Source organism: Danio rerio, chromosome 18 (genome assembly GCF_052040795.2).
Source record: "Danio rerio strain M-AB ecotype USA chromosome 18, GRCz13ab, whole genome shotgun sequence".
Classification (NCBI taxonomy): domain Eukaryota; kingdom Metazoa; phylum Chordata; class Actinopteri; order Cypriniformes; family Danionidae; genus Danio; species Danio rerio.
The window spans coordinates 14540072-14564227 of NC_141038.1; the positions used below are offsets into that span (position 1 = coordinate 14540072).

Here is a 24156-nt window from a genome sequence, read left to right on the forward strand (position 1 = left end):
ACTGCATTGATATATTTATTTACACAATTTAATAAATTAATCATTTATTTTACACTTTACATCACAACCATTTAATTGTAAAAATGTATTTTTTGTAGTTTCATTATGGTTATATATTTTTTTAATTTTAATAACTTATTATTTTACCGGAATACATTTTTCACTCATTATAATATTTTATGTATTTATTTACATAATTTAATAAATTAACCATTTAAATTTATTTTTCATTTAATCATGTTTGTATTGTTTTGTTACGATTATACATTTTTAAATTGCTTTTTATTAGCTTGTTACGTTTATGCTAATATATATGATAAAGTACTGATACAACATATGATTATTTGAATCTAATTTTATCATTCAAATGATTTATTATTTTAAATTCTGCTTTTTTCAAGTATTTTGCTGGGTACTAAAGTCTCTGAAAATCCTGATTCTTCAAAACAGTAAAGCAAATACTTTTTTGCATATACAGAAAGTAACTATTGTACGTTTACAATTATAACATTATACAAAATTAAGATAAAACGTAGCAACGTTGTTCCCAATTTTAGCACTGGTAGATTTCAGATTTAACATAATACTTCATTCTTGATACAACTAATTTGCCATCGGGTAAACTAACTTACCAACAATCTGCGCATGACGCTAATCGGATCCAGCCAATCGTGGCGTGGTTTGAAGTTCTCTTCGTTCATTGGTCTTTTGCACGTGAAGCGGTGCAGAACCAGGAAGTAGTTTTGCGTGTGTGTTGTTTACATCGTACATAAAGTCGAAATGTCAAACTAAACCACTAACAAGGTCTGAAAAACCCACTTCTGTCTTTCACAATTCAATCGTGCACCGTATTTGACAGTTTATCATGATAACTAGTTTCAGTCGGCTGACAAAGCCAAGCATGCGTTTTGTATATTTCTGTGCCCATGACATTCAGACCCTTCTCCACCAATTATCTCATTTAATCTTACAGTAATCGTAGATTTTCCTCCAGAGTGATGGGGAACGGCGACAGTGTTGTAGCGCAGAAGCGACTGGCTCGTTTTCGTCCGGATGAGAGACCCGCTGTTGAGGGGACATTTGACAGACTTCATGGAGCAAGATCCTCTGCTTCAGCTGGAAAAACAAGCAAGGGTTTATCATTAGACATGCTGCAGGTGAGCAGAGGGATCTGTTATACTTCGAATGTAATGTAGTATATTATTATAATGTAGTTACTCCAGTATTAAGTGTTTGAATTAGGGCTGCACGATACTAGACAAAAACTGACATTGCAATATTTTGTTTTCCTGCGATTTATTTTGCGATATGAATATAGATTAAATTAGATTAGATTTAACTTTATTGTCATTACACATGTACAAGGCAACGAAATTCAGTTAAGATCTAATCAGCAGTGCAATAGCAGCAAGTGCAAGATACAGGTATAAGTTATAAAGTGCAGTTATAGAAAAACTATGGTGACATTTACAGATGGATGTACTATCAACATTATGTACTGGTTGTATTAGCTATGAACAGAGATTTACAATAAATTAATTTGTACAGGTTGCTATAAATAATCAGAAGTGTGCAGATAGATAAACATAATTACAAATGTATATGTACAGTGGGTGTGTGTAATTGTGTACACATTTGTAATTTTATACACGCAACCACAATTTATATCATTATAAAGATAATCGTGTTCATAAAAACACTATAAATGAGGACTTCTCCCTCAATACTCAAGTCTGAATGCAGTCTCTGCTTTTTCAACAAAAATGCTTGCTGCACACAAACAGCTTTGCTGTATCAGCCCTGACAGCATCGCAGCGAAAAACATGCAACAAACGATACGATACGTCGCTGATTTTGATCCAGCCCCAAAAATAATTTTAAACCCGGAAGCTGAAATTAGTTGACAAAAGCTCCAAATGATCCAGTTTTCACCACAATTAAAGCTAACAGGTGCTAACATTGTCTTAAGTGATGCTCAACACACACAAACCTGTTAAAATCTCAAAAAAAAGTCCTCAAGGGTTTTTATGAACCTTTAAGATAAGAAAAAAAACAAGAGATTAAACTTAAATGAAAACAACAAATAAATAAATAAATACAATCAAGGTATTATTAAAATCTGTGATAATTCTTGAACTACCACATTCCTTGTAGTATTACCAAGTCTAGCACACAATTACTTTCCTATCAAAGTACTTATTATTATATAGTAATTAGATTACTATTTAAAAGCTGGCTGTTGTTATTTGTGTGTATGAATGCCGAACAGTATTGCAGGCTATGTTATAAAAAGAACTGCTAAAAAACATACTTAAATTGCTGTGACCTGTGAATGGATTCAGTTCTGTCAAATTGTTGCTGTTTGCATTGGATGTCACTGGCAGTCCTTCAGATACATCAGTATGACCTTTTTTGTTTATTTGATTTCTTTTTAGCTGACCATGGGAAAGATGGCCTCAGAGTCAATGATAAAGCGAGTGTTTCAGGGTCTCCACAGCATTGACCCAGGAGTGCCGCTGCACCCTGGTGACGGGGTGAGTCGCGAGCAGCTGCTCATTTTCCTGGCAGATGTTCTCAGAGGAACTGCAGAGGAACGAGCGCCGTTGGTCCTGGCAATGGCAGAGGGTGCAAAGGCTACTGTTACCACGACTGAGCAGATCAGAGGTGTAAGTAGCACCAAAGTTTACTTATATAACTAATCAGTAAAATAAATATTACAGGAATATTAATCATTTCAATTTTATTATTTATGTACAATTTTAAAATATATTTTGTAAATTGTATTTTATATTTTAGTTTAGGATTTAGTACTTTTATTGTGTGCTTTTGACAAATTTATTTATTTATACATTTTCTGAATACTAAAATATGACAATAAAATAAAATATTAGCTCAAAATAAAATCTGTTCAATTCTGAAATAATTAAATTAAAATTAATAAATAATTTTTAAAAAGTTAATTTATTTATTTCAGAATTTAACAGATTTTTCTATCTAATATTTTATTTTCCAGTAAAACGTTAAATATTTTAAAACCTATTTTTAGTTAGCAATACAATATTGAATAATAATGTGTATATTGTGATTAATTACTTGTTTAAATTCAGTTGAACAGTGAAACATTTCAAATGTATATATATATATTTTTTTTATAATTTTTCTATCTAGTTCCTAATATAATTATTTATTTATTGCTTGTTTAATAGTTTATGGAAGACCTGGTTTATGCTGCAGTACAGACTCTCGCCCACAAGGGGCACCTGAGAGCTTGGCATCCAGAACGGATGGGAGATGGTGCTCAAGGTGTTAAACTGCTGGCCGAACAGCTGACCTCTGAATTAAAACCGTCAGGTTGGTAATAATTTCAGTATCAAAGTAAATGCTGTTTAATAATGAACTTTAATGACATCAAATAATGTTGATATATATTTTAAATCATGTAAATTTAATTGGAACATAAAATAAATTGGATACATATGTGCTTATTGTTTTGTATTATTTGTATATATTTTTATGAATGATAACTTTTTATTTATTGTTTTTTGTGAATATTTTGTAATTATTATAAGTATTTTATATTTGTATTTTTTGTTAAAAACTAAGATTTTTTGCATGCTTTCTTGATTTTTTAATAGATTTTGTTTTATTTATACAGTTGAAGTCTGAATTATTAGCCCCCCTGTATATTTTTTCCCCAATTTCTGTTTAACAGAGAGAAGATTTATTCAACACATTTCTAAACATAATAGTATTAATAACTAATTTCTAATAACTGAATTTTTTTTACTGCTTTTATTATAGCTGAAATAAAACAAATAAGACTTTCTCCAGAAAAAAAAATATATAGAAATACTGTGAAAAATTTCTTTGCTTTGTTAAACATCATTTGGGAAATATTTGAAAAAGAAAAAAAAATCACTTGAGGCCGAATAATTTTGACTTGAACTGTGTATATATAAATTTACCTTTTTGCTTTTATAAATTAACTTTTCACAATTATTTAATCATATAATTAAAAAAAAAAAATAATATATATATATATATATATATATATATATATATATATATATATATATATATATATATATATATATATATATATGTATATAATTTTAATTCAATTCAATTCAGCTTTATTTGTATAGCGCTTTTACAATGTAGATTGTGTCAAAGCAGCTTCACATAAATGGTCATAGTAACTGGAACAGTGTGGTTCAGGTTTTAGTGTTTAAGTTCAGTTCAGTTCAGTTTAACTCAGTTCAGTGTGATTTAATCATTACTGAGAGTTCAAACACTGAAGAGCAAATTCATCGATGCGTAGCTCTACCAATCCTGAACCATGAGAGGCAGTGGCGTCAGCGGAGAGGGAAAAAAAACTTCACCTGATGGGAGTGAAGAAAAAAAACCTTGAGGGAACCAGACTCAGTTGGGCACGACCATTTTAATTTCTCCGCTGGCCAAAAGTCTTGTGCAGAGCTTAATTCGCCGTGGTTTAGGCTGGAAGATGGCCTCAGCGAAGACTCGTCTGTCCCTGGAGCGTCGCTGGAATCAGACTCATGATCTCCACTCCCCACGACCATCAGCGCAGCAGCAGCTCAGGATATGGCCTGGTCCCGAATATGGAATCCTTGGGATCATCACGTCACTGATGGTCTTTTAGTTTTAGTTAATAACAAACTGCAGCAGGCATATTTAAAACTTTTCTTCTTGTCGCTTCTACAGATCAGAATTCGTGTGACATTGCTTGTCTGGAAGACTGGCTGTTCCGGATCCCTATGATGGCAATGTTTTTGGAGCTCCTGATTGGTGAAGGACTAGGTGTTGTTTTGCCCTCTCGTCCTCCACCGACTCTGTTACCCCCGTGTCAGTTCGCTCCCTGGACTGACCTCCGCTGTGTCTTGAGTCTGCCTCTTCTGATGTTTCTGTCCCCTCTGCTGCCTGAGGGACACAGCGCCCCCTGGAGGATGTTATTTTCAACAAAAATGCACGGAGAAAGCTTCACCCGACTGTTGGGCAGCTGCAAAAGCCGGGGTCCCACTGTCTTGTTGGTAAAGGACACCAAAGGGTACATCTTCGGGGGCTTCTCATCACAAAGCTGGGAGGTCAAACCTCAGTTTCAGGGTAGGTTTGAAAATTACAACCCAGCCTTTAAAATGAAAAATTGTATGATTTTCAGCTATTATTTTAATGACAACAACGTTTTGGGGGCCTGGAAACTATCAAAATTGGTCTAAGAGTGAATATTAAAAAAATTAAACATATTGATTTTCTATAATCTACATAAATGCAAATTTGTGACATTGTGCACATAATTTTTCAGACATATTATTACATTATAGTTGTACACAAGAACTTAACCAAAACAAGAATAAACTTATGTGCATGTGTCAAATGTTTTTCTTTATAAAGTAATGGCGCCAACTACTGGCCTGGCATGCATAATACAATGTGTTCACTTTTGGCATTCTCAGATCAGTGTGAATGAAAAGCCTTTTGACTATGTTGCTGCCTGTACACAAAATGTTACACACATGCACACACTCACTCATATATATTAGTAAAAAAGCACTGCACGGTTGTAAACATAACTTCAATGTTGTTGTTTTTTTTCTATAGGAGATTCCAGATGTTTCCTCTTCTCAGTTTTCCCCTACATGCGAGTGTTCACCTGCACAGGCTATAACGATCATTACATGTACTTGAACCAGGGCCAGCAGACTATGCCGAATGGCTTGGTAAGATCGATGTTAAAGGAAAAGTTCACCCAAAAATTCCTCAAGATTTACTTCCATATAAAATGCAAATGCAGTTTCTAAATGATGGTTTCATTAATTAAGAGAAAAAACCTTCCATGTGAAAAATTAAGTGCCCCCTAAACCTAATAACGGATTGTGCTAAACTTTTAAAGTCCACTTGAAATCCAAGAGTACAATTTTTACTTTGCTAGTTCACATTGTTATTTTTAAGTTGAATAATAAATCTGTGCATTAATTATTATAATTATTACTCCGTATAATTACTGTATTTACATTACTGGTTGGGGTACACGTTAATAAAATACATTTAATGAATCATTTAATAAATAATATAAATAATTCTAGTTAATTTCTTGCTGCAGCTTTATCCCTTCTAGCAACAACCATTAGTTTGCTATGATGGAATGATGCGCAATAGAAAGCCCCAGCCTCTCGATACTCCAGTTTAGTTGGATGTACATCAACATACTGAAATAAAAGTTTTGGTTCACACAGAATTTAAGTCCAGACTTTGATCCGCTCTCAATTTTTTTATTTTTTTATCTATTTTTTATTTTTAGTCATTCATACAGTAGGTGGATTTCCTGGTGTGTTTTAGATCACTCACCTGCAGCATAACTGAAGTCAGCTTGATGGCTGGTGTTCAGGATTTGCCGGTGCAGTGCAGAATTAATGGTTCCATCAAAACAGTGTGACCTTCTGGGGCTGTTTTACATCTCCAGGGCCTGAAGGTCATAATTGATCGACAGCTTTTTTTCCCTTGAAAAAGGAAATAATATTTTAAAATCTAAATTTGCATTGTTTTTCAAGCTAGGTTTATTGTATTCTTACTATTTGTCTGATGATCTGAAGCAAGCCTTAAAAATATGCAAAAAAATCAGCAAATATCAGAGCACTATATCTGTGTTCATGGTTAGTTTTAATTGTATTATGATTATTATTTAAATTCAAGTGTTCTCATAATTAAATCAAATTCCTCCACTTTTCAATGATATATTTTATCTAAGAATATGTACCGTGGTGAGGAGCTGTCATTAGCAATGGCAGGAATCTTTTTCTGCTCTATTCTAGTTCATAGTTTTCAGTCATGTGACTAGCGCAAGTCACAACTGTGCACAACTGCAGTACAGGCTTGTCAACTTTCCACCGGTTTCAGTAAAACCACATGCATTTTTGTGTGAACAAACTGCCAGTTTGGGCACTTCTAATCCATTTAAAATGTCTGCTGCAGACATTCAAAATAGAAAGTTTTTCTAAGGTGTGTTAACGCTCAATTAAATCTCTGATACATCACAGCTTGACCTCTAAATAAACACAAAAATGTAAAAAACGCAGCATTATATTTTGCATACTCACAATCTGCAGCTTTAGTGTGATTCATTAAAAAAGGTGTGAATGCTGACATTTGAACCATAGTGTGAACAAAAAAAGATCCCTGAAAACCACTTCCAAAACCAACTCTGCTACAGTTTGACCATAATATGAACAAACATAAACTAAAGACATCTACATGTGACCATTAAAAGGTAAAAATCCTGAAAAATGCCATTTTTTTTCTTGTCATTTCCATTCAGGTGGAAATAATAACTATCAAAACTTTTGTTTGTAATGTATTGTGAGTAATTAGAGTAATGTACTATATTTGCCATTTCAGCAACCAAGACAAAATGGCAAAAACATTTCAGTAATAAATATACAATTAAAAACAACAAACAAATGAATACAAAAATTAAATAAGATTTTTTTTGTGTGTTAAAGGGCACCTACTGTATGGTGAAAAATCTACTTTTCATGTGTGCAAGTATAGTGTATAGACCGTCATACTGGGATGATATAAACACAGACAGTCCTTTTTTTTAATTTAACAACAAAAAATCGATAAACCAATTGGAGCGGTTTTCAGACCGAACGCAACTTTACGTTCCCCCCGCCCACCAATATTGATTGACAGCCTTGCGTCACGACCATATCCTCAGTTTCTTGTTGCACGTCCTCCATTTTCAGCGTGTGAGTCAAAGCGATTTTATTAAAGAAACACTCTTGCTCTATTTTTTGATGAAAAGCTCATTGGGCTTAACACAAGATCAATATTCTCCACATTATCGCTGTTATCGAATTTATTGCTTGTAGCTTTTGCGTGGCGTGGTGCAGTGCATTTCGGAGTTCTGGGCGTGGGTTTCTGTCAGGATGCACGCGGCAGAGCACGCGGCAGAGCTTCGGGTCAGCGGCTCCGCGCGGTGCGGTGTGGGTTTCTGTCGGGGTGCACGCGGTAGAGCTACGGGTCAGCAGCTCGGCGCGGCCCCGTTGTGTTTGCCCTGGTGAAGGCTTGTGTTTTGAGTTCTGGAATGCGTGGCGCGACGATTCGGGACACTTCATGTTTTAAAGACACAAATGATCTTGTTCTCTCTGCTTGGTCTGCTTGGCCGACTCGTACATGTACGGCTGAATGCTCATCCTAGCTTAGCTTAGCTCTCTCTCTGTCTGTCAGCCTGTCTGTTGCAAACACAGAGCGTAGTAGCTCTTGGCTCCGCCCCTTGTAATGTTGGGCGGGAAGCCGAAACTGTGAAGCAACACCTAAAACAGCAAACTGTGTAAACGCCCCCAACATGACACTTTTTAACACATTATAATAAAAACATCTGAACTGTGTATTGAACTGAACCTAAACCGGCACACTCAGAAGAACCATAATATTAATATTAAATCATAAAAAAGGGTAAACTATGTGCCCTTTAATACTTGATAAAAAAAAAAAACTTTCCTGGTGTCACTTTAAAAATGTCCTTAAGAGAGTTCATTACATAAAAAGGTTTTCTGGAATCATTAAATAGCAGGACAGTCCAGTAAAATATGTTTTACAGTTAGAGGAGTTGTGCAGTACAAACATTGAATGGGGTCTTCATCTTTAAGCAAAAAGGCATGGGTTAATCTTGTTTGTCCAATACAACATCTGGTAAAAATCACTTGATTAAATCCAGTCTTAAAATTCTATTATATTTTATTCTATTAAATTCTATTAAATTTATTATATTCCAATGCATCCCAGTCCTCTTACTTGTTAAAATGCAAATACTGATAAAATATCTCAATACAAATACAACAATACAAATGATGCCATCATTAACTCTCCCTTGACTTGTTCTAAACTAGTTTGAGATTTATTTGTTCAGTTGAACACAAAAGAAGATATTTCGAGAAATGTTTTAAACCTGTAATCATTGGCATCCATAGTAGGTAAAACAAATACTCTGGAAGTCAATGGTTACAAGTGTCCAGCATTCTTCAAAATATCTTCTTTTGTGTGCAACAAAGAAGTCAAGGGTGAGTAAGTGATGGCAGAACTCTCATTTTGGGTGAACTACCCCTTTCATGACTCTGAGGAAAACAGTTCAGAATCGAACCTGTACCTGTACCAGTACCTGGATGGGAGACCACATGAGAACAATAGTATCTGGATGCAACTTTTATGATGCAAGCTGAGATTGCATCACTCTGAGATGCAATGTCAGACACAATGCACTCAAATGGAGTGAGTGACATGACTGTGAGAGGGAAGGTTAGGGGTGCGGCTAGGATGAACCCATTAAAACGCATTGGCTGCAGCTCAGATTGCACTGCACCAGGTCTGCATCCAGACCCCTCTCCATGGGAAAGCTAGGCTGCTCCTGGAAGTGGTGTGAGGCCAGCAGGGGCACTTAACCTGGGGTATGTGTGGGTCCTAATGGCCCAGTATTGTAAAGGGGGCTCTAAACTGCTCAGTGAGTGCCGTCTTTCTGATGAGACATTAAACCAAGGGTCCTGACTCTCTGTGGTCATTAGAAATCCCAGGATGTAGAGGTTTAACCCCAGCATCCTGGCATTCAAATTTGCCCACTGGCATCTGCCCATCATGGCCTTCTAACCATCCCCAGATCACAATTATCTTCATCACTCCACCAATCAGCTGGGGTTTGATAAGCGCTATAAAAATGTTAAGAATTACTTCTTATTATTATTAAAAGTCTGAAATGAGATTTATATGTTTGCCAGAAAAAAAATAGTATTATATCTTTTTTTTATTCTTTGGCAGAAACAAGCTTCCATACTTTAGGGACCTACAACACTATAAAGTAAAACAAAACCAAATACAGTAGTAACTTACTTCTCTGTTTTTTTTAGGGTATGGGTGGTCAGCATGGTTATTTCGGCTTGTGGCTGGACTATGATTTTGGACATGGTCACAGTAGAGCTCGACCGCGCTGCACCACGTACGGCAGTCCTCAGCTCTCAGCAGATGAGGACTTCAAACTGGACACCCTGGAAGTGTGGGGCGTCGGGAAACTACCTGAAGAACAAGAAGAGGTCTGTAATAACATGCTGAATTCGGTATTTCCATTTTGATTCTAAAAAGGACCAAAGTAATCATGATAAATGTTTTGTGTTCAGGATGAGAAGAAGAAAAGTATTCTAGATGCTGATCTGGAAGTACAAGCCATGATGGAAATGACAGGGAAAACCCTGCATAGTCAAGGCCTCAGGGAACCCGAGGAGGATGAGGATTAGTGAAGGAGAGGAAAATAATGAAGCTCTAACCAGCAGTGTTTGTTTTCTGTGTTTGGTTTGGGTTATTTACTTACACTAATAGAGATATTGTAAAAAAAACACTGTCAGGAACCACTTATCACATATTTTTACAGTCTAGTTTTAATGTTAATATGCAAAATCCGGGAGCTGGTTTCCTGCTTTCTGTGGATGATTAAAATGATCACACAAAGACATTCTGTTGAATGCTGCTGGCTAACATTGATTATAGACAATATGCGTCTGTTATGTCATATGTGGTTACATTTTGACTTGACTCATGAGTTTAATGTATTAAAGTACTGTATTTTGGAAAATTCATCTATTAAATGGAAAATAAAAACATGTTTTCCTGTAGATTTTTAAATTTTTCCAAAACGCAAATGTCAGAGAGGCATGGGCTTGTGTCTTCTGGATACTCTTTAGTTCTGTTTGAAACATCCACCAGAGACATTAAAGGACATAATAAATGATAAGTAGGCAACTGGTGTAATGAAGTTTAAACTGTACATTTGATAGATGTTGTTCACTGACATGATTTCCCACAAGCCTCACCTTGTAAAAAACCAATAACTGTTTATTGTCTGCTAGTTTGCTGGAGTTTGTTGCTTTTACTTTGCTTTTCAGCATATACTTATATTATTATCACCAAGTGGGCATTTCTAAGAGGCTGCTGTCACGTAAAAACAAAAGAAATTTAGTACTCCACTTAATTTCAGCATGACAGAAATATCTAATTCAACTTTTTTTGAGGTTTCACTTATATAAAACTAAATCAACGTTTTAAATCATTTAAACAGTATTTTATATGGAGGGCTGTTTCTGCAACAAGAACCATAATTATTACAATATAAACAATTTCAACTTAGTTCTGAGTTGTAAAAAAGATGGTAATGAATTGTGAATATTACAAGATAAACCTTTTAATTAGAGGGCTCTGAGCTGTAAAAAAGATGGTAATGAACCATAAGTATAACATAAACCTTTTATTAGACAGCTTTGAGCTGTAAAAAAGATGGTAATGAACCATAAGTATAACATAAACCTTTTATTAGACAGCTTTGAGCTGTAAAAAAAGATGTTAATGAACCGTATATATTACAACATACAGTAAACCTTTATTTAGACAGTTCTGACCTGTGATAAAGATGGTTATGAACCGTAAATATTACAGCATAGACCTTTTATTAGACATTTCTAGACAGTAAAAAATATGGTATTAACTGTAAATATTACAACATAAACCTTTTAATACAGTTCTGAGCTGTAAAAAATTAATAATGAATTATATATATTACAACATAATTTTTTTATTACAGTTCTGAGCTGTAAAAAATATGGTAATGAACCATCAGTATAACAACATAAACCTTTTATTAGACAGCTCTGAGCTGTCTCAGATGATAATGAACTGTAAATATTACAATGCGAACCATGAAATTTGATGGCAAAAATGTTAATTAGCCAGTTATAAATCGTTAAAAACAACAAAATCTAAAAAGTACAGTGCAGTGGGTGCAATCCCACATAACCAATAATGTTGCTACCATATTTTTTACAGTAAAGTTTTGGCAATCCACAGCTTTTACCATAAAATTTACAGTTTATTTTTTTTACAGTGCCGAATAAATAATTAAGAGATATAAACTCAGAAATTCATTCATTTTCTTTTCGGCTTAGTCCCTTTATTAATCCAAGGTCGCCACAGCGGAATGAACCGCCAACTTATTCAGCACGTTTTTACGCAGCGGATGCCCTTCCAGCCGCAACCCATCTCTGGGAAATAAACTCAGAAATGTAATATGTAAATCACAATTCCGAGGGGAAAAAATCTAAATTACAAGATGTTAACGTGGAGTTGCAAAGGGGGAAATCTGAATTCTAAGTTTGTTGCAATTCAGATTTTTCCCCCCATGACTTACGTTCTAGCAATTCTGAGAAGAAAGTAATATTTCTCCCTCCTCTGCCTCAGTATTTTAGAGCTTTAGATTTACTTATTAAATGGAAAATTAAATGTATTCAAATAGATAGTTTGATCCCAAAAACACCTGCTGAACTGTACATTTGTACATGTGCATTTCTTTGAAATAAATCTAAAATGAAGTTTTGTATTCTCTTAAGTTCTCCTAGTCACAATTACCACAGAAACATTAATTCTTTCATTTTGCTTTCAGCTCAGTCCCTTTATTAATCAGGGTTCACCACACACCGGTATAAACCGCCAACTTATCCAGCATGTTTTAGCATCGTGCTGCTCACTGCGCCACCATGATGCCCCACAGAAACATTAAAGAACATAACAATTAATAACGTAATAAAATGTAGACAACCACGGTAATGAACTTTAAACTGTTGCTCCGTTAGTCACAGACCTACCTGACTTCCCAGCATCTCCTTATCATTCATTCATTCATTTTCCTTTGGCTTAGTCTCTTTATTAATCAGGGGTTGCCACAGTGGAATGAACCTCTAACTTATCCAGCATAGGTTTTCACAGTGGATGCCCTTCCATGCTGCAACCCAGTACTGGGAAACAAATATCTCCTTTTTATGTATTAGGAAATGATTGTTTATTGCTTGCTGGTCATCAGGGCATATTATAAATATCATTCAGCCATGCTTGTTTCATCAGTTAATAAATGATACCCATTTTAAAGTGAGCATGATATATTAATTTCCATATTATAATGCAGTTTTGCATACAGATTATATACAGTATGTAACCCAACAGCTTCTCGTCTGTTAACCTTTCCTGCATTCTGAATGCAAATGAATAGCAGGAATACACTAGAAAGTGACGCTAAACAAGAAAAACAGGAGACTGCAAAATACCACATTTACATGCCACAAAAGATGCTTCTTACTAGCTTGGGTGATGAAATAACAAACCGTGGTAACGTTGTATTAAAATAACTCGACCAAATTCCCTCACAGCCAGCGCCCAGCCGCCAACAACAGGTGCTTTCATTTTCACAGTTTCAAACTGTAACGTTATCTGTAAAGCACGCATAATTAAAAACGCTGCTATAAGGCATTCGGCTTGTACGTAGAATCATACTTGTAAGTATTAAATAAATTCTGTTTCTGAAAATAAAACAACAAACGAGAGGGTGAAGGACGTCGTGATGTCACGATGACGTCGAAAATGGCAACATGCGACTTTCCTCAACCTGAACACCCATCGTTTATAATCGCTTCGTCTACATCCATAAGTAGCTTTTTTGGCATATATCTTCTCAGGCACGAGGGCACGCTAGTTTAGCAGGACTTTGCACACATCGCCCTCTCTTCCCAGGGGATTTTGCATAGATAATTTTGCTTCCGGATTTTTTTTTAATTCTCATAATGTTCTCTTCACTTCCTTGTGCTTAGCGAATAGAGGAACTGACCACATTGAAACTAGACTGATCATAGAGAGATTTTTCCTCAATACTGTATTATTGATTTATTTCTATCATGAGAATTCGTTTGATTGCAGCAGGTGGTTATCGAAGCGGTCATTGAAATTCCTCTCCAAACTTGGGTGAGTAGTGTTATTTAGATATTATAGCTTGCTACTGTAGTTGTTTATGTATGTATGCTTGTATGTATCATGCATTTGGGTTTAAGGCCTACGTTTTTTGTTAAATACACAGTGATCAAGTTTAAGAAGTTTTATAAACTCGATATATAAGCTCATTAATTCATCTTCGATATGAAAACAGTTATTTTTTGCAACAGTGCACAATAATTACAGTACAAACCTTTCCTGTACAGTTAAAAAATGTAAATTGTGTACTGTCTTTACAGTCTTTTTACTGTCAAAGTTAACTATTACGTTTTGTTGTTATTACAACGGTAAAGAGAAACACTGTGCACTTAAGGTGTAATCTTCAGTTATTCTTATCTTGTCCACATTTGTGTCAAACTACAATTGATTATTATTTTTTGTTGTTGTTGTTGGTTTGTTAGTCAGAGTTTTTTTTATCTTGATGCTTGTGTTTAAATGTCAGAAAAAAGCGAGAGGTTTCTCTCTCTCTTTCATACATCAGCTTAAAATGGAAGAATGGAAGGTGTGGGTGATGTTCAAAGGTTTCTGGATGGAAACTACATTGATTTTGCTGGGTTAATGCATTACTTTTTTAAGAGGGACTTGCTTTGGGACACTTCCACCTTACTCTGCTACTTATTTGCAATGCAAATTTTGGCTTCTATGGGGAACATGAAACATCTGTTTTGCTTGCCATGGTTCAGCAGGCTGGAAAACGGACTTGTTTCTAAAAGGTGGACTGTTAGTCACCGATAATAATGCTGGTGCTATTTCTTATTAGGGGGTGATAATTTCTTTTATCAGAGCTGCAATGCATGATAGGGCATTGTTCTTCTTTAACCCCGCAACATATGTAAAGGAAGTTTTTTTGCTCTCGACATTAAAGCTGATGTTGTGTAAGAATGTATAACTGTATAATCCACAAAAGTTCAGCAAAAAATATAAAATTGATGATGGAAAAAAAAATCTAAATATATTTATTAATCAAGTTTTCATTGGTCAAGCCACAGGAATAAGCAAAATTCTGAATAATGATGAAGGTGTGATATAGTGGAATAAAATGATGTCTAAAACATTAAATGGACAAACAAAGAAAAAGCTAATAAATAAACCAGAATTTTAAAACTTTGCTCCCACTTTAACTTAAGTTACATCAACTGCTATGTATAGTGACATTAAAATGAATAATTGATACTATGTAACTAATATGTAGATACAAGTATCTGAATAAAATGTATAGTTTAAAATACCTGTGTGTGATTATATTTTAATCAATTTCTGTGCATCTAAATTTGCACCACTGAAGCTGCCTCTTACCTAGGGGTGTGTGTTATGGACAAAATATAATCTCTCAACAGCTGATTTGGGGGATAATAACAATTTATCAATATTTAGCTGAGTGTGTTTTCGCTGGTTCCTGGTTTAGACCCTTCAATGACAATTAAATATAACAAGATAATATAACAGCAAAAAGGTCGCTGGGTCAAACCTCGGCTGGGCCAGTTGGCATTTCTGTGTGGAGTTTGCATGTTCTCCCTATGTTCGTGTGGGTTTCCTCCGGGTACTCCGTTTTCCTCCACAGTCCAAAGACATTCGCTACAGGTTAAATAATAAGCTAAATTGGTGTGAAAGAGTGTGTATGGGTGTTTCCCAGTGTTGGGTTGCGCCTGGTAGGGCATTTGCTGGATAAGCTGCTGGATAAGTTGGCGGTTCTTTCTGCAGTGGCGACCCCTGATTAATAAAGGGACAAAGCTGAAAAATGTAAGAATGAATAATTCTATTTTTGAAAATTATTATGGATAGTACGCAAACTGTGATCAATTTCAAGAATTGAATCAGTATCTCAGTCAGGTTTACAGTTCCCAAACAATAACATAACTGCCCACTGAACTACTTTATGTCTGCTGCCTGAACTGCTGCACATTTAAACCACATTAGTAAAAACTGACATCTTATCAAGAAGGAGTCAAACCTTATGCTAATTATGGCTGTAAATAACAGACAAATCCTCTTAAGGCACCTCACTATTTTTGTTCTCCCTTATTTACCCCTTTATTATGTTTTTTTACATCCCTCAAGGATTCTAGTGCTCAAAAACAGCACTTTAAAGCTTGCTTGAAATCAAAATGAGCAACGTTTATTTAGCTAGCTTGCATTGTTATTCCTAAGGTGAATATAATTAATCTGTGCAAGTTATTCACTAAAAAAGGTGTTTGTTTTGGTAGTCTTCAATTAAAGTCTCACTATTTGTTTCTGAGTTTGGAGTAGTGGTCCTTCTGTTGGTGCCAACTGAGGGCTTCCTTAGCAACTGCATATTAATACCCTCTCTTAACTTTAGTTTGATTTGAAGGAATGATGTGCAAAAGAAAGCTCTGCCCCCTACTTAATATTCAGTTTCCGTTGAAAATTACATCAACAAGCTGAAAAAAAAGTCTTGCTGCAGAGTTTTGGTAATTTAGTACGTTGATGTAGTTCCAACAGAAAAAAAGGAATATTGAGTAGGGATGGGGTTTTTTCTATGCTCCTCCTCTCATCCTTGACTATCAGCAAACTAATATTTAAAGGGGTGTGGCTAGGCATATTTCAGCCAAGCCATTAAACTAACATCATCAGAGTAGCACTGCCATCCTAGAGTTGAAGATTATGGTTAGATTGGTTATTATGGTTGGTTATTGCCCAACTGAGCCTGGTTTCTCTCGAGGTTTCTTTTCTTCACTTTTGTCAATTGGTAAAGTTTTGTTGCTTGGTTTAGGATCAATGGATCTGCTCTTCAGTGTTTGAACTTTCAAGAGTGAAAATTAAACCACACTGAACTGAACTAAACTAAACTTAAACTCTGAAAACTGGACTGACACTTTTTCAATTTAATAGAACTTCTTTGTTAAGCTGCTTTGACACAGTCTACATTGTAAAAGTGGTATAGAAATAAACATGAAGTAAACTGTATTTTTTATTAAACAAGCTGTTTTTTTCAGTGGATTAACGTGCATGGATGAATTATTCATGTTAAGAAATCAAGTAAATTTTGATTTCACTCAGACTTTAATTCTCCTAAAATCAAAAGACTGTTAATATAGACTGAATGAAGTTGTAAAGATCTTACTGCATGTTAGCATGCATATTCTTTTCATGTTCATGATCTATTTACATCCATTTTGGTTTGTTGCAATTGGTTTCCTCAAACAGTTTGAGTTGCCTTAACTTTTTGGGTTTTACATTGTCCCTATACTAAAGTGGTAACACTTATTGTCAGTTTGAACACTGTTAAAACAGCAATTCCTACATCACCATAGATGATAAATATCTCTAAGCATAAGAGTATCCTACCAATAAAACTGTTTTACAATCCATGAACATTGTACTTTAACAGTTTGCCTTTGTTTATGGCACTATAGAGTAATAATAATAATAATAAACACTAACTTTTTTGTTACCCAGTGAAGAAAGTAAGTCCTACTGGTTTTTAAAACGACATGACAGAATTTCCATTTTTTGGGTGAACCATTTATTTAATATTTGATTAGATCCATGCAGTATCTTGACAAATTTGAATAGAAACCTGACCTGCGTGCTTTGATATTCAAAGTACAGACTTTTGTTTGCTATATAATTCAGCACAGAGAGCAAATGTGCCAAATAAGTGTCTACATTAATAGCATGTGACTATAGCGCACCTCCTGCCTGTCATATTTAGGTGATTGTCTTCCTGTGGTCGTGTGTGTTGTGTTTGTCAGTGTGTGGCCGGACGCAGAGATGGCGGGTCGTGCTCATCAGGGAGACCTGACCGAGTACAAGAAGAGCCTCATCAAGCGGGACTTGGAGATGGGGATAGTGATGACGGTGTACAGGCAGAGGATTGAGAGACTCACGGTGCAGGTCATTATGGAGACGCGGCAGGTGGCCTGGTCACGCACCGCCAACAAGACTGAAGGAGTGTGTGAGTGCCCACTTTTTAAGGGATTTAGGCTGTGTGTTTTATTTGAAATGTGTCCTGCTTTGCCATTTAAGCTGTAGGATGTATATTATAATATTTGATTTAGACATTAAAAATTATACTTTATTATAAAGTGTGTTCACAATTAAATGTGTTCAACCTAATGTCTTTGCGTTACATATATAAATATACAAATAGTTGAAGTAAGAATTATTAGCCCTCCTGAATTATTAGCCCCACTGTTTATTTTTTTCTCCAAATTCTGTTTAAGAATAAGGAGAGAAGTTTTTTGCAACCCATTTCTAAACGTAATAGTTTCAATAACTCATCACTAATAACAGATTTTTTAAATCTTTGCCATGATGATAATACAGAATATTTGACTAGATATTTTTCAAGACACTTTTAAACAGCCTAAAGTGACATTTAAAGGCTTAACTATATTAATTAAGTTAACTAGGCAGGTTAGGGTAATTAGGCAAGTTATTGTATAATGATGGTTTGTTCTGTAGACTATTGGAAAAAATATAGCTTAAAGGGGCTAGTAATTGTGACCTTAAAATGGCTTTTAAAATTAAAAACTGCTTTTATTTTAGTCAAAGTAAAACAAATAGGACTTTCTCCAGAAGAAAAAATATTATCGAGACATACTGTGAAAAAAATCCTTGCTCTGTTAAACATCATTTGTAAAATATTTGAAAAAGAAAAAAAAGGGGGTCTAATAATTCTAACTTTAACTGTACATTAGTTTAGTCAGTACTGAAGCCAGAAGTGTAAAAACCTGCTGATAAATAGATAGAGCCTAATGGTTTGAAAGAGGGTTGCAAAATAGAACCAATAATTTTAGGTATGTAATAATTAATGTAATAATAATAAAATAATGAGTATATTTTAGTATATAATAATTATAATAATAATTAGTATATTTTGCGGCTGCACAGCATTTTTTTTTTTTTAAAACAGTTTTACACTTAATGACATTTTAGTATGGTAAATCATACAAAAAACTATAATAGCCATTTTTTTTTACTAAAAAACCCTTAATCAAACAGAAAAATCAATCTACTAAAGCATAAATGTGCAGAAATATAAATACTGAATTCTGAAATAACATGATAAATATTTTGTTTTAATGCCTTTTTTGTCCTTGACCTATATATCAACATTAAATTTTTAAAGCAATCTATTTTTCTATAGAATATAAAATCTGATGATCAAATGTGTTATTAATAATATTAAACAGCAAAAGTCAGTCTAAGGCACTTAAAAAATGTGGAAAGAATATTCAAAAGCCTGTATAAATATATTTGTCCCAATTTTTTGAGTGCCTTGAACTGACTTTAGCAGTTTATACTGATGAATCCCTCACCAAAAGAGCACTTACACATCATTTAAGCTACCTCTGAGCACATTTTGTTCACTTTTGTATTATTGTTATGAAGGTTGGAAACAGTTGTGCTACACAATAATGCACAATTTACAATCTAATTAGTATGTTTGACCAAATTATGAATTTATCAGTAAAAACAAAGTACTTTTACCAAACTTTTTAACTGAAATGTAAAGTCATTAGGAAGAGTGAAATGTAGTAGATACAAGTTTGCAACATTAAAAAGTTATTTAGTGTCAACCGAAGGAAAATAAGATGTAACATGATCATGTAGGAAAAGACTATAGTGGTGTGACCAGTAGACTCAATGTCTATTGTCAGTAAATGTAGATCCATCACACCCGCCTTTCTCACCCTCTGAGGTGGCACTTGCACAGTCACTACAAACACTGATGAACCCTATTTTTTCTCCTCACCACCTAATCAGTCTGTTGCTCCTTTTGCTCATAACTGTGAAAGCTTTTACTTTATTTACATTTTTGAAAGTTTTGATATAATATGCCCAGCACTTTGCTATGCCCTTTTTATATATGTAATGACATATTTAGTTCAAAACACAAAAATATATATTATAATATATATTTAGTAAATATAAACTTTATTCAATATATTGACTAAAGTTAAATATAATATATATTTAAGTTTTAATTATTATTTTTTATTTTATTTTTTTTATTTGCAATATTATTATTTGCCTAAATGTCTTTTTGAACTTTTATATTTCAGTCATTTTAGTAAATCAGCTTTAGTTTTCATACGCAATGTTTTCAATACAATTATTCATCACAAATTATATTTTATTTTATTTATTTATCAACTTTGATTTCAAGTAATAGAAAATATTTTAATTAGGATGTAGTAACAACAACATCAACACTAACTTGATCTACTTGATTTATTACTGTAATCTTATCTTGTATCTCACTTTTGCAGTGGACATTTTTGAAATCCGGGAAGTACGACCAGGAAAAAACTCCAAAGAATTTGATCGCTTCAAGGACCACAAAGATAGAAATACAGACCCAAACACATGCTTTACCATATTCTACGGCTCTCAGTTTGTTCTCAACACTCTCAGTCTGGGAGGTAAGTGAATCCTCTTGTACATATTACACATTGTAAGTTACCATTGTTTAAAAAAATCTCCGCAAATTTAATTCCATCATATGTCACGTGTTATGCTACACCATATATCATGATATATGTAAGCTACACAAAACTTGCTTAATTTAATTTCACCAAAACGCACAGTTTGATCATGTCAGTTATTGCAGAATAACTGTTAACTGTTAGTGTCTCTGCGTACTAAAGAACTTACTGCATCAACATGTTAAAACTGCACTTTTAAAATGGTTTAACATGGTCAAACTGTGTGTATCTGTGTACTATAGAAATGTGTTTTTTTTTAAAGTTCTGCCTTACCTTGGTCAAACTGTGTATAAACAAATTTAAGAAATGCTTTCAAAATTGCCACCTCAACAGAATCAAACTTTGAAATAATGTACATAATGAAAATAAATAGTATTTCATAGGCACAGCTGGTTTAAAGTCTTTTATCAAATATAATGCACTTGACATGTATTTATAATTTAACATGATTAATCATTTTTTTTAGTTTAATTCATGTACCTAGTGCTGAGAGGCTGTAATAATTGTATGGGCTTTTAAAGACCCCCATTCTGCCCTTAAATTGATTTGGCAGACCAAACTGTAAGTTGATAGTTTGACGGATGGAAGTATCCACCTTGTTTACTACATCACATAGGCCTGCGCTGATCAGCCTGATGGTGGCGCTACAGAAATTTAGCATCATTTGATAAAAGTTTTCTAAAGTCCTAGAATTTTGAAAAAGATCCTAGCCAAGGTTTCTCTCTGAACCTCTGTAAAACCACTGCCATTTCATTGTACACTGGTGCATTTTTCACCATAAAAAAATTATTGGCCATATTAGCATTTTTTGCCGCATTTCAGAAAAATGATTTCCATCCACACTATACAGCATACTGTATAGCACATGATATGCTACGTTGCCTACTTGCCACCTAATAAAGGCTGATTTATACTTCTGCGTCAAACGCACTCATAGCCCTACGCCGTGGCCGTCGGCGCCTCTGACATGCATCTCTCAAAAAATGTAACTAAACGTCGCAACGACGCGTAACGCAAGCTCTGTGATTGGTCGGCTTGGTATCGCTGATGAGTCTGGGCGGGGCCGAGAGCCGTGCGACCGGTGCGAGCCCGATGGAGCGATTGTTTACAAGTGTGGAGTCCCGTGAAGGAGCTCCGGATGGAAAGTTTTGTTTAGTGTTTACCTCATAGTTAAAGTTGTTGCACGTTCGCTGGTTCCTGCCTCAAAATGAGCGAGTTTGAACCACTTGTACATCCCGGAAGCGTTCAGAAAGAACAAAACACAGGCGAAGAAACTCAATACAGAGACACATTTACACCTCACTGCCAACTAGCGTTTTGGAAGTGTTAATGCAGACCAACAGAGACAGTGCGCAGAAGTATGAATGCACAGCTACGCGCGTTGCATGCGCCATTGGTTATGCCGGTAACTTGACGCAGAAGTATAAACCAGGCTTTACTTAGCTGGGGACTATTTTCAGACATTGCTTAATATCATTGGGCTTGCAGTCAGTTTAACAGTTTTACTCTAGTACAGTTTTAAAATCAGTCCATTTACCCAAAAAAGTAAAACGTTCTTTTAAGGCTTACAGTATGTAAATGCATTTTGCTTTCTTGTTAAATAAAACAGGTATTCTCTTATTTGTCTGGTTAAAATTGACTGTCAAATGAAGAACTTAGCATTTGTTTAATGTTGTGCGTAATATCATTGTGCCTGCAGCTATGGTATGGCAGCAAAGTTGCTTGGTTATATAGTATAGTTTCTAGCTACTGTACATCGACCTAGAAAATTGCAACCTTTCATTTTCTTTCAGTCTTAGTACACAATATAAATACACAAGAGTCAAGCTTTAAAGATGCAAAAATTGTCAAAATGTTTTTGAAATTCGAGAGAGATGCTAACGGTCTAATCTGATTCAATGATTTATGCTAAGCTAAGCTAAAAGTGCTCTTCAGACCTTAAGATTGGCTGAATGCATTAAAAAAGGGCAAAATGACACACAGTTTAACTCTAGTGGAGTTGTAAAATCAGTCTATTTGCTCAAAAATCATTCATTTAAAGCTTATGGAAATGCATTTTGCTTTCTTGTGAAAAAACAAATATTCTCTTCTTTGTCTGGTTAAAATTGACTGTCAAATGAGGAACTTGATGTAATCCTTAAATCAATGGAGCAAAAGCTAGCTAACACTGTGCGTAAAATCATTGTGCCTGCAGGCATGGTACAGCAGCAAGGTTGCTTAATTATAAATAGTATAGTTTCTAGCTACATCAACCCAGAAAATAGCACACATTCATTTTATGTCGGTCTTAGTACATGATGTAAATACAGAAGAGTCAAGCTTTAAAATTACAAAAGTTATCAAAACATTTTTTCAATTTGAGAGAGATGCTAATGTTCTAATCGGATTCAATGATTTACGCTAAGCTAAGCTAAAAGTGCTCCCTCCAGTCCTGAAGATCGCATTAAAAAATGGCAAAATGACAAACGGTTTAACTCTAGTGGAGTTGTAAAATCAGTTTATTTACCCTTTAAGGCTTATAGAAATGCATTTTGCTTACTTGTGAAAAACATGTATTCTCTTCTTTGCTGGTTAAAATTGACCGTCAAATGAAGAACTTGATGTAGTCCTTAAATCAGAGGAGCAAAAGCTAGCTAACGCTGTTTGTTTTTTTCACAGCTGATTCGGTGGAAGATGCAGAAAAATGGCTGACAGGATTGGAGTTACTCAGAGATGAGACACTGGCAGCTCACACACCAGAGATTATAGAGAGGTACACACACTTACAGATAGTGTACCCTTAATCTGTAAAACAAATCATGTACTGGTTTCTTTTTCTCTTCTGTAGTTGGCTGAGGAAACAGATGTATTCAGTTGATCAGACGAAGAAAAACAGGTTCTCCTCTTTCTCTTTCATATATTTTCCACCAGTATCACTGTAGTTTCTGTTTCTTCCTTCACGCTGTTTCCATCTCTCACAGCATCACCATGAAAGAGCTGAAGTCCCTTTTGCCACAGATGAACTTTAAAGTACCTTGTGGACGCTTTTTGAAGGACAAATTTGCGGTATGAATGAAACATTGTATACATTATCTTAACGGAAGTACTGTACATGCTTTGCATCATATGGAAAATTGTAGCGCTGCAGAGCAGGAACTTTTTCTTCCCTTAGGTTTGGATAATGGTCTGTGTTCATACACAAGTTGTAATATTTTCTTGTAAAACTCAATATTAGTATTTTCAAATATTTTCTTTCAGGCATTGGGAGCAAAGAAGGAGGTCCTGGATTTTGAGCAATTTCACAAATTTTACAATTCTTTGATATTTGAGAACCAAAAGTCGGTAAGAGTGCAGTTTAGCTCTGTATGTAATGCAGTTACAGTTAAATTCAATGTGTTCAAAATATTTTTAGAAGACATTTCTACTGCCAGTGCTGTATTTTTTTATTTAAATAAAGTTAAAACTATTCTCAAAAAAGAATGGACATTTGCAAACAGTATTATACACATTTTAGTCTATACAAATAGCATAATAAAAACACTATACTAAAATAGTGAAATTTTACAATGAAAAAACGAAAGATTGTTAGACTCGTAGCCAGCCTGGTAAGAGGAATGGTTATTTTTTCTCAAAAAGTGGACCTTTTTGCAGTTATCATTTTCTATTTAATTAAAAGATTTAAATACATTTTAAGCACTATTTTTAGCTGCATTACCTTGTTGGATGCACATCATAACCACACTTTTTAATAATACCAAAAATATTTCCGAAAGATTTATGATAAATAAATGTGAAATACAACTTATTTTAAAATACAAATTTATTACATCATATCTTATTAAAAAAGGAATCTGTTAAA

The 24156-nt window shown here is 34.5% G+C and overlaps 2 protein-coding genes across 5 annotated transcripts in view; both read left to right on the plus strand.

Moving 5' to 3' along the window:
- Positions 1 to 721: 721 nt before the first annotated feature.
- Positions 722 to 10673, plus strand: meak7 (MTOR associated protein, eak-7 homolog). 3 transcript variants are annotated; one of them, XM_087292199.1, is made up of 8 exons: positions 722 to 804; positions 995 to 1157; positions 2436 to 2666; positions 3207 to 3351; positions 4723 to 5121; positions 5617 to 5735; positions 9915 to 10097; positions 10182 to 10659. In XM_087292199.1, the coding sequence occupies exons 2-8, from the start codon at positions 999 to 1001 to the stop codon at positions 10296 to 10298; spliced, it is 1353 nt and encodes a 450-aa protein (XP_087148325.1). In that variant the 5' UTR covers positions 722 to 804; positions 995 to 998; the 3' UTR covers positions 10299 to 10659.
- A 2762-nt stretch (positions 10674 to 13435) lies between these two features.
- Positions 13436 to 24156, plus strand: part of plcg2 (phospholipase C, gamma 2) — a 44954-nt gene continuing 34233 nt past the window's right edge. The window contains exons 1-7 of one of the 2 annotated variants that reach the window (XR_015514358.1): positions 13436 to 13839; positions 17580 to 17782; positions 20103 to 20255; positions 22977 to 23070; positions 23146 to 23193; positions 23279 to 23363; positions 23556 to 23639. Coding sequence is in view for 1 of the 2 variants with exons in the window: in NM_001044968.2 (NP_001038433.1) it covers positions 17599 to 17782; positions 20103 to 20255; positions 22977 to 23070; positions 23146 to 23193; positions 23279 to 23363; positions 23556 to 23639 (648 nt within the window). In the remaining variant the exon portion in view is untranslated. 2 annotated transcript variants of the gene reach the window in all.

Excerpts from the sequence above, each read along its gene's own strand:
- meak7 (XM_087292199.1), top strand. The coding sequence starts at position 999 with ATGGGGAACGGCGACAGTGTTGTAGCGCAGAAGCGACTGGCTCGTTTT. Across the intron at positions 2,667-3,206 it reads CGACTGAGCAGATCAGAGGT|TTTATGGAAGACCTGGTTTA; the intron begins GTAAGTAGCACC and ends CTTGTTTAATAG. Across the intron at positions 10,098-10,181 it reads TACCTGAAGAACAAGAAGAG|GATGAGAAGAAGAAAAGTAT; the intron begins GTCTGTAATAAC and ends TTTTGTGTTCAG.